General features: G+C 39.6%; 1 protein-coding gene across 1 annotated transcript in view; it reads right to left on the bottom strand.

The window, feature by feature from the left end:
* Window positions 1-1271: 1271 nt before the first annotated feature.
* The window catches only part of MLLT3 (MLLT3 super elongation complex subunit), a 288355-nt gene continuing 273322 nt past the window's right edge, over window positions 1272-16304 (bottom strand). The window contains 3 exon segments of the mRNA XM_043486609.1: window positions 1272-5594; window positions 13636-13707; window positions 14858-14929. Of these exon segments, the coding sequence (XP_043342544.1) occupies window positions 5463-5594; window positions 13636-13707; window positions 14858-14929 (276 nt within the window). The 3' untranslated portion in view covers window positions 1272-5462.

The following is a 16304-nucleotide window of genomic DNA, read 5'->3' on the forward strand; positions in this document are numbered from 1 at the left end:
TTAAGGGGAAATTAAGACCAAGAGGCTGTGCCGACAGCCCAGGGCAAGTTAACAACCTCTGGAAAAGACTGGAAATGCCTCCAAGAGGAAGAGGCCACATAAACAGAAGGTGTGGATACTATTACTGGGTGGAGAAAGCAGCAGCGTTGAAATGTGCTCAGGCTTTTCTAGTTGGGTGGTATTCCGGGCAAGGGAACCCATAAAATGCCCTTAGTTGCTCCACTAATCAGAACAAATGAGTCCATTTGTTTTGGACACCATATCCCCAAATTCCCAAGAAGAGAGGTCTGGGCATCAGGCCTCACTTCAGCTGCCATCTGTCTCTCCAGGACTCCCTGGGTATCCAAGTGGGAATGTGATTCTGAGTATGGCGTGGGGCGGTGGGGGGCGGGGGGTGCAGAGATTGGGGGGGAGACTGAGGTTCAGAGCACTTTCCATGTGATAGCAGTTGGGAGACGACATCCTGTCTTCAGCAAGCCCAGGATGCTCACCTTGACTTTCTCCATGTTGGAGAAAATGCAAGGCCATTATTTTAAAACAAACAAATGAATATCTAGGCTGAAACAAGGGGAAAAGAAGTCCAATTCACGCATGGTCAATTAGAAAGCTTAGCTGTCAGATGAGCCCATCTGGGACTGAGGCTTCCACACCTAAAACCAGTTGCTAGTTGATAAGATACAAAGCAGTCCACTATCGTCCCCTCAAGGGCTTGTCACCTGAAGATAAGGTTTCTCAAATCTGACCTCTCTCTACTCTTAAGCAGCATTACAGAGAGCATTACATCCAATCCCTTGGTTTCTTGCCAAACCGAAAGCATTCTCCGCTCTGTTGATGTAGTCTTTCTCCTTCCTGTCTGAACAAAGTAGCATTTTTTGCCGCTACAGTAAATGCAAGACCTTTGTTAAGTTTGTAAACAGAATCTCCCAGAGAAAAAAGGGGAAAAAGAAAAAAATACCATGCACAAGTAACCTGGTTTATTCCAAGAATGTACCCTACCATTTCTTGCCCAGTCTTTGCAGAGCTTAAAAAATGTACTGGTTTTAGGACACAGAATACGGTGCTAGACCCTGGGGACTCAAAAGATGAATGGAACAAAACTGTGCCCCCAGCTGTTTCTCATCTTGCCATTCATTCTTCCTTAAGACCAGCATCACTTCTTGAGAAAGGCTGGGGGCTCATTTTTCTTGTATGCAAAGGGAAACCAAACCTTGGTCAAATGACTCTTAACAAATCAGGAAGACTGTACGCTGAAAAGAAAACTGAGCCACAACAAATTTGATATGAATTTAAGTAAAACACCTATTTCTGTGCATCTGTACTTACATTTCAACATGGGTTTTAGAGATGGGAAATACATCTTAACGAATGCCTTGTAGTTCACATAGGAGCATCTACACACACATACACAGTGTATCTTTCAACATAACTACACATACACACTCCATTAAAAAAAGATACTGACAGATTTATAAAACGTACTGGCCTTGCACTGGTAATCTCAAGAATACAATTACTTAATTTATTTTTGCACTGCATGGTAGCTCTAGCCACCGTTAGGGATCTGTCAGCATTTCCATCATAACTCTATTTTCAGAATACTGGAATACAAGTGCCAAAATACATATTTACAGTTTACAGACAGTGGTGGCTTTGTCTTCCTTTGACTTCTTCAATGCATCTTTACAAGGGATATTCAAGGATGGCAGTGCCTACATAATAAAAAAGCATCATAGAAAACAAGAGAGGTCAAACGATGTAGACTTCCAGCCCAAGACTAGACTAAACCATGGGAATTGACTCCTCAACATTCATTGCAGTTGTAGTAGTCTGTACATCATACTCAAGGCTTTAGAGCAACAGTCCAAAGCAAGATTTTAAGATGAGTGTACGTATGGAGTACACAGCATTAGTACACAAAAGTGCTAAGGGTGGAAAGTAACAAGCATACAGCAAACTACTCCAGAGCAGATCACCTCCACAGTGAGAAAAATGAACACACAGCACCCAATAGCAACACAGGCCATTTCCAACACGAAACATCCAACTCCGTTACCTAGGGACACCTAAAACATTTTAAGAATAAAGTCTCTCTTAAATACAAGTATGTCAACTTATTCACACGTGTGGGGCTCTAAATAGTATGTGGAATGGTATGCAAGTTGAAACTTTTTTTTAAAGAGTAGCTGGGTCTGTAAAAGTTACCAGCAGAAACATTTTTGGTAGAAGATGTGTTTAGTGGAAGACCACCAATTTTATTGGTTCTTCCCACAAAACAGGTGGGTAATTATTCAGATTACAGCAATTTGCTTTGCAATTTAAAAATGTTTAGGACACTCTCCTAGGAATTTTTTCTCCTAGAGATTTTGTCTCCTGATCTTAAGTTTTTATGTTCTCCCCTACTTTGACACAATATGCAAGCATATATAGACATATCTATTTGTCTACATAAAGAGATGTGGATTATAGTGAAGAAACAAAATAGTTGCACGCATTTTTGTTGCTAACATGCCTGCTATAAACTAAGCATACCTTTTTCTAAATATCCAGCGGCAAAACCAGAGGCAAACGCTAATTGATAAGGGGAGGAGGGAAGTTCTGTACATAAATTTCTTTTCCCTTCGAACTGCTGAGGGAAAATTTAAAGTTTATTATACTCTGGTTGGCTTAAACCATATTCACACTCACCCAATTAATTTTATTGGAAACATCTATATATATATATGTATATATATATATATATATACACACACACACAAAAGAAATTAAACCCTGCCATTTTCCCTTCCTGCTTAAAAAAAACTGAAGCCACTGTTAGAACACACATGTCAAAAATATCTTAACAGGTTTCAAAGGTGAGTGTATATAAATGTGACAGAACTCAGTGGGTCTTTAAGTATAACTATTAGAATTTAATTGAAAGGGGATTTATCATTTTTGCATTTAAAAATCAGATGAGAGCAAGAGTTCAACTTCTAAAAAAAATTAACAATATGACTCTTATTCTATTGGAATTTCATGGAAAACTCATTTTTCTGTCTCCGTGAGGGTTAAGTTTTCCTGAATTTTATCCTTTCCAGACAATATTCTGAAGACATTTGCTTCATTACCTAAATTTTAGGCCTAAAGCTTATCACTGTAATAGCTTCCCTTCTTACTATCCTTTTTGTCTGCTTACTTCTTATGTTAACCAGTTTCTTGGTCAGTAACCTAGGGAACAAAAACATCTTTACATTGCCAAATCACAGTTTTGGTCACACAATTAGACACAAAAATAAAAATGGCCCACACTACATATATACATTTCTAGTTAAACTGCACAGATATTTTAGTTAAGCTACATACATTTCTGGCTTAGTTAGAATGTGTGAATTAACATTTAGAAAAATTTCAAGATTTTTAAATGTCGCAAACAATTCCATATAAGCATTGTCCACCCCTTTCACCTGTAAAGAAACAAAACACAACTAAAACCACACAATTCATGAGTCACCTAATGTTCAAAATGACTTGAAGTTCCTCTGTAATTAAACAGTGAGAAGTGGACTGCAAAACAAATGCTTCAAGGATGGTCCTGCCAATCATAGGAGTCATAACATTATTGGAAAAAGTACATTTGTCCTCAGAGAGGATGCTTTTGAGAAGTAATTTACAAGGAGCATGGCTGTATTATAATTTTTTTAAAGGAAAAAATAGTGTCTTTGGATAGGAAAAAAACAATGTAAAAAAAAAATCCCCTTTTTAAAATGCAGAAATAACTCCATTATCAATCTGCATTTCCATTCCTGCCCAAAAGAATGGGTCTGGAAAGACCATTTTCTGTACAGACCCTAGTTAATCTCTGTATGAAAAGACAGCATCTGGCGTGGGAATCAACAAGGGAGATACTGGTCTATTAGCACACATAGAGACTTTCTTAAGGCTGATCCAGTGAACGAACCTTTGGATCCAGAAGTATTTCTTCGTTTTCTTTTCTTTTCAGTTGAATTCCTAGCACAAAAACTTGGTGTTGAGCTGTTCTTATTTTGCATGACTCCACTTATGGAGAAGATGGAATAATGACACCAAAAGTACTTTGGGTTTTTTTTTTTTTTTCTTTTAAAAATAATTTGCTTTCTTTTGCATGCCACAGGACAGATTTCTAGTTTCAAAACAGGGTACATCAAGAACAAAAATATCCCCCCTCCCCAACCATCTTTATTGTCAACCATCTTTATTGTCACCAATACAAGAAATCCTTCTGGAAACATAAGCAAGTGACTAAACAGGTATCGAACCACTGAATCTACAAGTTAATACATAATCTGTTATGGCAGAATAATCAAGAGTTTTCCCCCAAAGAAAGATTTTGATTTTTCAAATATAAAAGAGTCTAAGAGGATCATATGAGAACAAACAAAAATCTCTTACTCCAGGTTTGATGGTAAAGATGGGTAACACACGGGCAGCTGAAGAAAGCTGAAACGCTTACTAATAAATAGATCCAAATTAAGAATTTCTACAACATTTCTTTAGAAAACAGAATCAGAATTCCTTCTTTTTTTTAAATGATGATCCTGTGGAATGCATTCACTTCCATATTTACCTAATATCATAACAATGAAACAGACACAAGGATGTTGATGACAGCTCAACAATGTAGGATGCAGGACGTTTACGGTACACGTTTGTTTAAAAGTCCTACAGGTTTACTGACTAAGGCTAGACAGCAATTCATATGGTCCTATTTGGTGCCTTTACTACCATGGTCCAAGATCATTCATTATATGGATACAGCCAAGGACTGTAACTTTCAGGAAAAAAAGACCACAAAGAAGAAAATCAGGGTGGCTATTTGGTCCCCCCAGTTGATCATTTGTGTCCTGGAACTGGAAAAAAAGGTGGAAAATACAGACTGCAACGAGTTAAGGGACTTGGAAAAAGTTGCTGGAGAGTGGCACGGTATACGGAGTAAGGTCACTGGGCTTGGGATGGCAAGGGCGCTGCATTGAAAGAGCATCCACGGGACCGAGAGATTAGAATGTCTTGTGGTGTCATTCCCTCAACGACTCTATAGTATGCGATTAATAAATAGATCAGTTATGTAATAAGGCAGTGTGTTGAATATGCATTCGTCCTGTGGAATGAACCACCACAGAGAGAGACACATGATACCATACACATTCTTTAAGTTTTCTCGTGTTGTGTTTGATCTGTTTGTTTTCAAGGCTATCCAGGCTAACTCTTCCCGGGTATTTCCTTGGAGAGAAGAGTGTTCCGCTGAGGCTGGTTTGCTGAACCTCTCCTTTATCAAGAGATGATGACTGGCTTTAAAGAAAAATAAAGCTGAAGGTTGTTTGCTTTTTATTTTTTTCCCTTTTGGTTGCATCATTCTGAGTGTTTTCATATAAACAAACAAGGAAAAAAAATCACAACCAAAAAAAAAAAAAAAACAATAGTTTTTGATGCATCCAGTTGTTGTATCCTCAGGATGTTCCAGATGTTTCCAGGTAACTCTGTAGTTTACGAACTGTGGTTTTGTCCAGCGAGCAAAGGTCAAAATCAAATGTTGTGTTTGTGATATGAAAGTGTCCAGTTTCTTCTATAAGGTTCACAATCTAGAGGAGTGAAGAAAAGAAAGTTTAGGCAATAAGCAATAGGCATCAAACTGCAAAAAGAGAGGGAGAGAGTCAAATATGGAACCCAAGGGGTTAAGAGACTCATTAATAGAAAGAAGGTCCCATATTATTGATGGCACCAAACTACCTCTTAGCCAATTTGGTAGGTCAAAGGAATATTAACCCTTTGAACTTCTCAATGAGAGCAGATTACCTGTTCTCATCATTCATATTCTTTAAACTGATTCCTAACTTTTAAGTCATCAACAGACTATTTTACTATAGGGGTGGGAGTAAGAATGGGTAGTTAGTGGGAGATACAATTTCAAGACCCTTTTAAAAATTAGTCACTGACCCAAAGGACAGTGGCTGTACTTAACAGATGAAAGGAAATTCCAGCCTAGGAATAACAAAACTCCTTATAAAAATATGTACATGCAGAACACATATCAACATAATGATCATTCTTCTTTCTGATTACCTTATTGTTGAAAGTTTAGAAAATGCAATAAACGCACCAAAAAAAAAGAAAAAAGAAATCATTTCCATTTCTACCTCCCTAAAGATACGGGTAGTGACTATAGAGGGGCTCAAGGAAGACTTCTGGGGTGCTGGGACTGTTTCATTGCTTGATTTGGTTACTGGTGACAAAAGATGCATTCACTTTGTTAAAATTGATCTAGCTGCATATTTTGTTATGCTTCCACAAAAAAATAAATAAAAATCTATATTCATTCTATCAGTCATGTTCAGTGCATGGCCTTGAGTATTTGGAGGTAATAAGTATTATCTACAGAAAGAAAGGATGCCTTTGTCTCCCCATTTGGAATAGCTATACCGCATTTCTTGAATTGACTCCAACTTCCAGAAATATGATCAACAAAAGTGGTGAGACAGAGGCACTGTTGGTTTTGCCTGGTTTTCAGGAGGACACTTTCTTAAGGTTTCAACAGTAACAATGATGTTGGTTATGATTTGAAAGAATTTTTTATCCTGTTATGTGTCTTTCTATTCCTATTTTACAAATAATTTTATCAGAAATAGATACTGTGCCTGGGTAGTATAGGTTTTAGGTATGTTTGTTGTGAGTAAATTGGGATGGAGGGAGGTTAATTTTAGCAAGCTTTGTGAAGGAAAGAGGAAAATCACCATCAAGATGAAAGAAAAACTTTGTGCAGAGAAACCAACTGGCAACCCATTTGGCCTATTTGTAGTTGTCTGTTATCCTCTTTTACTTGCTTCTTTTCTTTTTCAATCACCCCAAGAGGAATAATTTTAATTATTCAGTCTATTATTTATTCAATGAAGTTTTAGATTACCTAATCTGGAGTTGAAAACAGCAGAATGGAAACTTTTGACCTTCTCTTCTTACAATTAGTTTTCTTCAAAAAACAGTAAATTTGTGAACTGTTTCCTATGGGTCAGTGGCTCTCAATAGAAAATGCGCTCCCCATTCCTGACATATTTGACTGCCACAGAAACATAAAAGGAACAGTGAACTTCAATCCAATTAATTGCACAACTCCAGACTGAGCTGTTATTGCCTCATTCAACTTCTGGAACTTTTTTTTTTTTTTTACAGATATAACTATGGGTTTAATAACAAAACCAGTTATTCCCCTTGCAAAATCATGACAGTCACAGCAGACTGCCTACCTCCTATTCACGTGTCCCTTCTTTCCTAGCAGAAGCTTGACTTTCTGGGAGTGGCAATACACCCAGCTAAAACACTGGCCTGCCAGACCCACTTGCAGCGCTGGGCAGACACTGCTATTCACAGTTTGTCAAAAGTCACTGGGCTTTTAGGAAAAGTTTCAGAAGGGTATAGACTATGGGCAGGTGACTTTTGCCCTCTGCTCGCTTCCTGTCTGGAAAGAAGATGCAACTCTGGAAGTGCAGCAGCTGTCTTCCCCTCATGTGGATGAATCAAAGATATGAAAGATGGCAGAGCAAAATGGCAATGAGTCTATGTCCTCAGTGCATCTTTTAAGCTACCACACCAACCATGAGTCACTTACCTCCAGGCCTGTTATTATATGGGGTGGCAGGGAGGCAGGATGCAGGGGTAGAGAGGGAGTCTTACTTGCTTAAACCACTAGACTCAGCGTTCAGTTACATGCATCAAGAGATTATCTGAAGGTATGTTTCTGATTATGGTTAAAGTATGACATTCATGTAAGAATTTATCAAGCTAGATCTTATTAACACTAAAGATCTAAAATGAACTCTCATTGGCTTTATTAGTTAATAGTTATAGGATAAGTCACCCCCATACATTCATATACATAAAGAAACATGCACACACAGCTATGTCCACAAATATAAGCCTTTCAAGGCAATTCAATACTTACTATATATTTAACATTAATTGAATTAATTTACTCTGGAAAGTACTCTTATCTTTTTTGCTACATTGATTAGAAATACTAAAGACCAACTGAAAATGTGTAAACTTCAGTAGAGCAACAAACAGCCCCTTCAGGGAGCTCTTTTAGAATGGACACAAATAGCCTTTCAATTTATGCAACAGAAGCAAATGACAATTATCCCAGAGTGTGGCTCCATTTCTCAACCAGCTGGCCAGCAGGTAAATGCCCAAGCGTTCAGAATAGAGAATCCTGAATTTGGCATATTGAATCCTGACTCTTTTCATACTGTTTATGGGGTCCTCAAGGCAAGAACAATGAAGTGGTTTACCATTCCCTTCTCCAGATCATGGCATCCAGTCCTATCACTTCATGGCAAATAGATGGGGAAACAATGGAAACAGTGACAGACTTTATTTTGGGGGCTCCAAAATCACTGCAGATGGTGACTGCAGCCATAAATTAAAAGACACTTGCTCCTTGGAAGAAAAGCTATGACCAACCTAGACAGTATATTAAAAAGCAGAGATATTACTTTGCCAACAAAGGTCAATCTAGACAAAGCTATGTTTTTTCCAGTAGTCAGGTATGGATGTGAGAGTTGGACTAGAAAGAAAGCTGAGTGCCGAAGAATTAATGCTTTTGAACTGTAGTGTTGAAGAAGATTCTTGAGAGTCCCTTGGACTGCAAGGAGATCCAACCAGTCAATCCTAATGAGATCAGTCCTCACTATTCATTGGAAGGACTGATGCTGAGGCTGAAGTTCCAGCATTCTGGCCACCTGATGCAAAGAACTGACTCATTGGAAAAGAACCTGATGCTTGGAAAGACTGAAGGCAGGAGGAGAAGGGGACGACAGAGGATGAGATGCTCAGATGGCATCACCGACTTGATGGACATGGGTTTGAGCAAGCTCCGGGAGTTGGTGATGAACAAGGAAGCTTGGCAGTCACAAAAAGTCAGACATGACTAAGCAACTGAACTGAACTGATCCCGACTCTGCTCTTTGAATGGCGTTGGACAGAATATCAGAACCTCTGAGCCTCAATTTCCTCATCTGTAAAATGGGGAAAAAGCCACCCATTCTACCTATCATGCAATGTTGTTTAGAGGATTAAATAATACACAGAACATGAAGCTTCTTTATAAGTTGCAAATTGCTACATAGATGAGGGCAACATGATTATGACTACCATGTAAACATAAACTTATCCTTAATTATCCGGGAGGTAACTATACAGCACATGAGTTTTCACACCCAGTGCTTTTTCCTCTGCCCCTCATTAACTGTTGGCCATTTCATCAGCACTAAAACAAATGAAGCAGGGAAAATGCCAGAAGCTAAAAGTCAAAAAAGATCTCCTTGAAATTAAAAAAAAAAGTATAATAAAAGTTTGCAGGAGGGAGGAAAGAAAACAGGGAGAATAGCAGCTGAAGGAAAGTAGTTGAAATAACAAGGGATTTCCCTGGAGGGTCAATGGTTAAGATTTTGCCTTCCACTGCAAGCAGTGTGGGTTCAATCCCTGGTTGAGGAGCTAAGATCCCACATGACTCACGGCCAAGAAATCAAAACATTAAACAGAAGCAATATTGCAGCAAATCCAACAAAGATGTTAAAAAATCAAAAACAAAAAAATCTTTTTAAATGACAAACTAACACCACAATGTGGGGGTGAAGAGGTACAGTCCTATATTTTCCCTTGAAAATGACAGGTAACTCACCATTGTAAGAAAATAGAATTCTGTGACTCCATCTAGTTGCTTACTAATTACTAAACAATAAGTGGAAGACAGAATAATAAAAACACCTTCTAGAAAAGGCCACTTGGTTTTAAAGCAAATAAACACATTTACCCACTAGGACATTCAACCCCATCACCTCACGGGCATTGTACTATCTTGTAGGTTCTAGGGCTTCGATTACAGCTCTCCTGCCTCCTCCACAAACAGCACACCCCACCCTGCCTGCAGCCACACACACACAAAGAACTGAAGGGGATCTGATCAATCTCACTAAATGAGCCCTGCATTTTTATGGGAGCTTGTAAGAATGCATCAAGGTGGAGGCAAAGACGGCCTTAGAGCAGTGCGGTGCCAACAGATGGGGCGTTCAGGACTATTTGCCAATGGGAACAGCATTAATGATTTGAATTATTAGAGCATGAATCTACACCCTCAATTAAGTAAAGACTTCATAAAGAAAAATAAATGTGGGTTCCTTTCCAGGAATCCTGATAGTTAGAACATCAGAAACAGAGCATTAACATGCTTTATGGTAATGACACAAGTCACACAGCCTACAGACACCACCCTGCTGGTCCCTGAAGGACACCCTGCTGCCCTGCCATAGGACTCCCCGATCTGCAAATGCACATGCTGCCACCCTGGTGTCGTTACCTTGCATCATATGGCAATGATGAATCCAACTCCAAAATAACAGCAATAATAAAAGACAGAGTGGCTGCAGAGGGGGAGAGCAGGCAAGGGCACATATTATGTTATAGGTAGTGAAAGAGGAAGAGCATGTAAATTGCTGAGCTGATTCTTCAGATGATGGTGGTTGTGAAAATTTTGTGATGGATTATTTCCTGCCACATCAGCTTTGGAGGGGGTACTATGCAAGTTTTTTTTTTTTTTTAAGGGGTAAGATCCACTTGTTAAGTCTATGGCTCCTCCCCCCAACCCTGGTTATAAAAGTCATAAAAAATTATAAAAAGGTAATAAATTATTTGTAGTCTGATTTTACATATATATGCATATATATATACATGTATGTATGTATGTATGTATGTGTATATAGGCTTCCCTGATGGCTCAGTGGTAAGGAATCTGCCTGCAGAGCAGCAGACGTGAGTTTGATCCCTGGGTTGGGAAGATCCCCTGGTGGAGGAAATGGCAACCCACTCCAGTATTCTTGCCTGGAGAATCCCATGGACAGAAGAGCCTGGTGGTCTACAGTCCAGAAAGTCGCAAAAAGTCAGACACAACTGAGGGACTGAACACACACACACACACACACAGACACACACACACACACAGACACACACACACACACAGACACACACACACACACACACACACACACACACACACACACACACACACACACACACACACACACTTTTTAAAAGGATTCTTTTCACCCAAAGCAGCCTCTTCACGGAGTGAGAAGTCATGAACAAGTTTTGCTTCTGTCTGGAGGGAAGTCAGTGCTGGGGTGAGCTAGGTCTTCCTGCAGAATGGCCCCTGCTGTGTGGACAGGGAAGCCCCTTCTATGACTGTGACAACATGTGTCCTATTGGGGTTAGGAGGTGGGCCATCAGGCTCAAATCTTCAAGGAATTCTAAAATACAACAGGAGATTCCCCAGGGTGGAGAAGATCACTTTCGGCAAAACACTTTTCAGGGAGAGTTCTCCCCATTGTTATAACACTCTGCCATACCATTTATTGCTCATCTCCCTAAAGAAAATTCTGTTTAATAGCTGTTACCCAAACTGCTGAACCAGCCTCTAAGGAAGCCCTGGTTTCCCTCAGAGGTTATTTTTTACCTCCTGAGGAGGATGCAAGCCCAGACTCAGAGCTGGAACTGCAGGAGAGTTTAGAAGTGTTCAGTCTCCCTTTCCAAATAAATGCTAAACATGTGGTTTAAAGAAGAATGAAATTATTAGTCCGAGGTACTGACATCTCTGGTTTTGACTGTGTCCACTGTACTACATTTTTACCTGATGGAAAAGGGCCTTAAGAACACAGCCTCTCTTGATCTAATGCTTTCTGTTCATTAACCTGGATGCCGGGTGCCAGCACTGCATGACCCCAGAGTAAAAGAGATAAACCACTTTTTGTGAGCCAAATAAAAATGTCAGGCCAGATTTTCTGATGGGATGCCTTTCATAGGAAAAGGACTGGGATGGGATCCCGGGCTCACTAGAAATCCTATCTCAGGTGCTACAGTCTGCATGGCAGAAAAGACATAGACTCCGGAATGCAGTCCACGGGATGAGCAGCGCTCAAGGTGGAGAATAACATCAGTGCTCAATAGTGCTATGCTTTACAATAGGAATTAATTAAGCAGTAAACCGTGACAGGACATGCATCATGGTATCATAATCACAAGCCTCAGCTGCATTACAAGGCAAAAGGCCAAAGACTGAGAGCTTTCAACCGGCCTGGGAATGCAATTAGGTTGAAACACTGTGGGCCCTGGAGTGCCTTTATGCCAGGTTAAAAATTCATAGATATCACTCTCTCCCTCTAGAATGCTAAAATAATCCACTTCCATGAAACTCTCCAGTTAAGCCACCTTCCCTCACTATGCTTTCAAAGGTCAAAATAAAGGGCAATGTGAAATTGGGAATGCCAATGACACCCCACGGTAAGACCCTGCCCAGTGGCCTAGTATCCTCGATTCACTGGCTGGCTTTCTGTGAGAAGGGGGTCCCAATACTGCCCAAACATCTATCTTGCTCTCCTGTGAGACACTATTTAGGTCCAACCTGTGCAATAATAGCTATATTAGACAGCTTTTCCATAGTGGTTCAGAGCTAGTGCTCAGGGAAAAAATGTGAAAATCAGCTAAATAGATTTACCATCACCATTCAGGAAATGGGCCCCAAATAATTGCCAAGTGGCAGGCTAACTGACTAATTTTCAGTTGTACAGAAAAAAACTGAAGAAAAATACTCTCGATATACTAGGATATGTCTTAGAGCAAGCCGCTCAGATCCTGCTCCCTGACCTATTACACACTTAGATAGACATGCAAGAAATGCAACTTATCCTCAATTAAGAATTATAGGTCTGTAGTCTTCTGTTCAAGTCTGAAACTCTAGAAGGTTTAAAAAGCTTATCACACCAATCAGGGAACTTGCAAAGTTTGAGAGTATGTATTTATAGATTTAACCAAAAATGTACACAGAATATAAATGTGACCATCAGCCATTAAATATTAAAAACACACACACATATACACACAGCTGGGGTAGATTAAGTAGTAACATCAAGTCATTTGAAAGCAGTCTTTAAAAAAATTCAAGCAGCAAAATAATCTACAAACCTACCCTGGAATTTAGAATACAACCTTTTTGAGTGTTATGCAATGGGCACACATACTGTAACCGTATGAAAACTAAAAACCACCCTACTTCTCAAAACATCAAATTGTACTAACAGAAATGTCCCCACTCTACAAGTATTCCACAGTTGAGTTCATAATAATAGAATGTATGTTAAACAAGATAAGACAAAAGAGGAAAATATTTATTTTCCTTAGAATAGCATTGGCAAAGGTTACTAAATTGAATCACAAATGTTTACAGCACTTGACTGCAGTTCTTATCACTGTTTTCCCATGAAACCAGAAGCCTGGCCCCAAAGGTTTCTGCATTCCTCCCATCCCCTGGTCAGCCCACACAACAGCATCAGATGGCTTGAGATCAGTATATTGCAGCATCGTCACTTCCCCAAGTGCCCCGTTTTCACTGTCTGTGGCACCAAAGAAGCCCCAAAGCAGACTTCCAGGTAGCCTTGGAAATAAGCCCCCTCCCCAAATATTCTGCAGGTGGCACTGGCCCAGACAGCATGTGGCCAGTGTGGCCTCCAGGCGCTGCCACACCAGCGCAGGACGAACCAGACCTCAAGGCTTCTGCAAAGGGTGGTGTTCAGAAGCCTTCCTCACCTGCTGCAGAATGTGTCTTTCCCTCAATGTCATCAGCCTTCTGTGAAGCTCTACCAGTTCATCGAGGTATGCCTGAAAGAGAAGGGTATGCCCCCAACGACAAGCATTTAGGAAGCAGTTCAAAAATAAAAGGATAAACAAGTAAGAACATACCAGAGGTGGTCAGAGGCTGCACATTCTACCTTCTACTCTAAGCTGTGTGGATGCACCGCCCAAGGCCTTTGCAGACCAACTCTCCTTTGGCCAACTAGTTTTTTTTCAAGGCAGCTTTTTTACAAAAGTCAATTTGTGAACTTATTTACTCTCAGTAAGATCCAAGTGAACAGGATTAACCCTCTCCCAACAATGCCTCTAAAGAGAGAAAGGGAATTCAATGAAAAATTGTGAGCTTAAGCATATTATCACAGTACATATCCTTTTTTTCAATTATTCTTCCACCTTAGGCTTTTTTCTCTTAGTTATAATATTTCTAAGTTTGAACATGGGAGTATCAATGCATATTACTAATCATGTAATTAGGGCAAGTTGGAGGGGGAAAAAACCTCTCCTGGTCATATCTAACATGGACAGTGAACAGCAAGTAACAGGACAGAAGAATGTCTTACGAAAAATAGAGGTCACTATCCAAATTAGCATCTGGCTTGTCAAGAGTTCCCCTGAAAAGGCTGGGGTGCACCTTCATGTGCTCAGACTCATGTCTTTGTTAGCATAAATGCCTGGGTATTCTTCGTGCCATTTGCAATGAAAGCAAATAAAGGTTTGTGAGGCATTATCCAGGCCTACCCCGATCCTGCAAAGCATGTGAGGACCCTGCTTACAACAGGCCACAAACCCCCAACAACCCTTGAAGTCAGATTTTGGATGCGTGACTGCACACTAGGGGAAAACACACTGCAGTGGGATCAGATGTCTTGCTCACTTAAGTCTGAGATTCCTTAACCCTCCACCTCCACCACAACTCTCTCACCTCCTAATTCCATGTACCCGAAATCCCTTGGCCATCATGGATAGCAAAAGGCCAAGTTTATCTTGTTTACTGGAGATGTAAACAAGACTTTGAAAATAAACTACAAAGCACTGGGAAGAAGTGCCTGTCATTTGGGGATTTCAGGCCCTTCTGATGAAGAAAATGAAACGAGAACCAGAAAGAATGATCAAGGGAAACACAACGAAACAATAGTGTCAGGGCTACATTACTCACGGTAACAGACTAGAAACCTACCTTGTCACATTCACCATTCTTTATTTGCTTATCTGATTTGCTTTGCTTTATTGGACTTTTCACTTCAAGAATCTAGGGATCAAAGAGAACACAGTTAAATTTGATTGCTAGCACTGCTTGGCTAACCTGCCACATAAACAAAAGCACTATGAATGAAATGCATAATAACATCACTTTCCAAAGAGCATTTCTCCTCCTCACATTTTATTTCTTCTCCTCTAATCTGACTTTCTCTGGGAAAATAAATTACTTATATCTGAAATGCTGAGTCAGGGCAAGAGAACTTAAAAAAAGTGACGATAAGGAAATTGATCTAAGCTTCCAAGGCTGCTTCTCTTTAGTGACAACACTCTCACACATATGCACAGCAGCTGAGTTGTAGAAGATTACAGTCCCCTCTGGCAAGAAATTTTTCTTATTCATCCTGTTGTTTCAACATGACTACCCATGCTTAGTGCAGTAAGGATGATAAGACAAACACTCAAATACCCTTTCTAGTACCTGCCTCTCAGATTCTAAAAAGCACTCCTGTCTACTAAATTCAGGAAGCTTTGGAAGTGAAGGTGGCTGCCACACCGGCTGCTCCCAACTTGGAATCCTCCTACTCAAGAAATAAAGAGCCAGGACCATCTTCTGTATTCTAAGAAATAATGTGTTTACCCATGACAAAATACCCAGTGCCTTTCCTTTGATCTGAACCAATCATAGCTTAGGTTATGAAGAGCAGTTTTGCATACTGTTCAGACGGTGGGGAGTTACATTTCTAATTAATAAAAAGGAGAAATATATTATTAGTTAATAAACACAGTTGATTAATTAGAATTTTCAAAATTGAGAATTATGCTTAAAATGGTGAGAACCACTGAAATTATTGATGAGTGTTTACAGACATATAAAAACATAAAGGCAAAGGTAATTTGTCTTTTTCATTATATTCTCATTATCAAATGAGTTACAATCTGAAGCTAATATTGAGGAAAAAAATGCCAATAAAGGAGATATTGAAGTTTACTCTGCTTTAGCACACATACACACACAAGTCTCACAGTTCTGTTCAAAGGTCTACCACTTCCAAAATGCACAGAAGACTTTTAAAATGAATCCACATTTATTTTGTAATTTAACTTGTGAAGAGAGCATTGATTGGGCTCAGAAACCCAAGTTCAGGTACCAGCCCTAACATTTAATGTTTTTTTGAACTTTGACAAAAATGAGACAAATAAAATGAGAGCTAGGAGCAAGGGAGCATCCAGGTTCCCATTTAGCCATGAAATTCTCTACTGTTAAAAAGCACTTTACTTGCTGAGGATGACATTGTAGAAAAGACCAAATACTTCTCAAAAGGAATACATGTTTGTTTGAATTTAGGGAAATGTATAAGAAGTGAGCTCCTAACAGCATCTTGCCTGAGAATCGCCTTTCTTCCTTCGTTTTTGAGATTAAGATA

The sequence above is a fragment of the Cervus canadensis genome, chromosome 14 (genome assembly GCF_019320065.1).
Source record: "Cervus canadensis isolate Bull #8, Minnesota chromosome 14, ASM1932006v1, whole genome shotgun sequence".
In the NCBI taxonomy this organism is placed as follows: domain Eukaryota; kingdom Metazoa; phylum Chordata; class Mammalia; order Artiodactyla; family Cervidae; genus Cervus; species Cervus canadensis.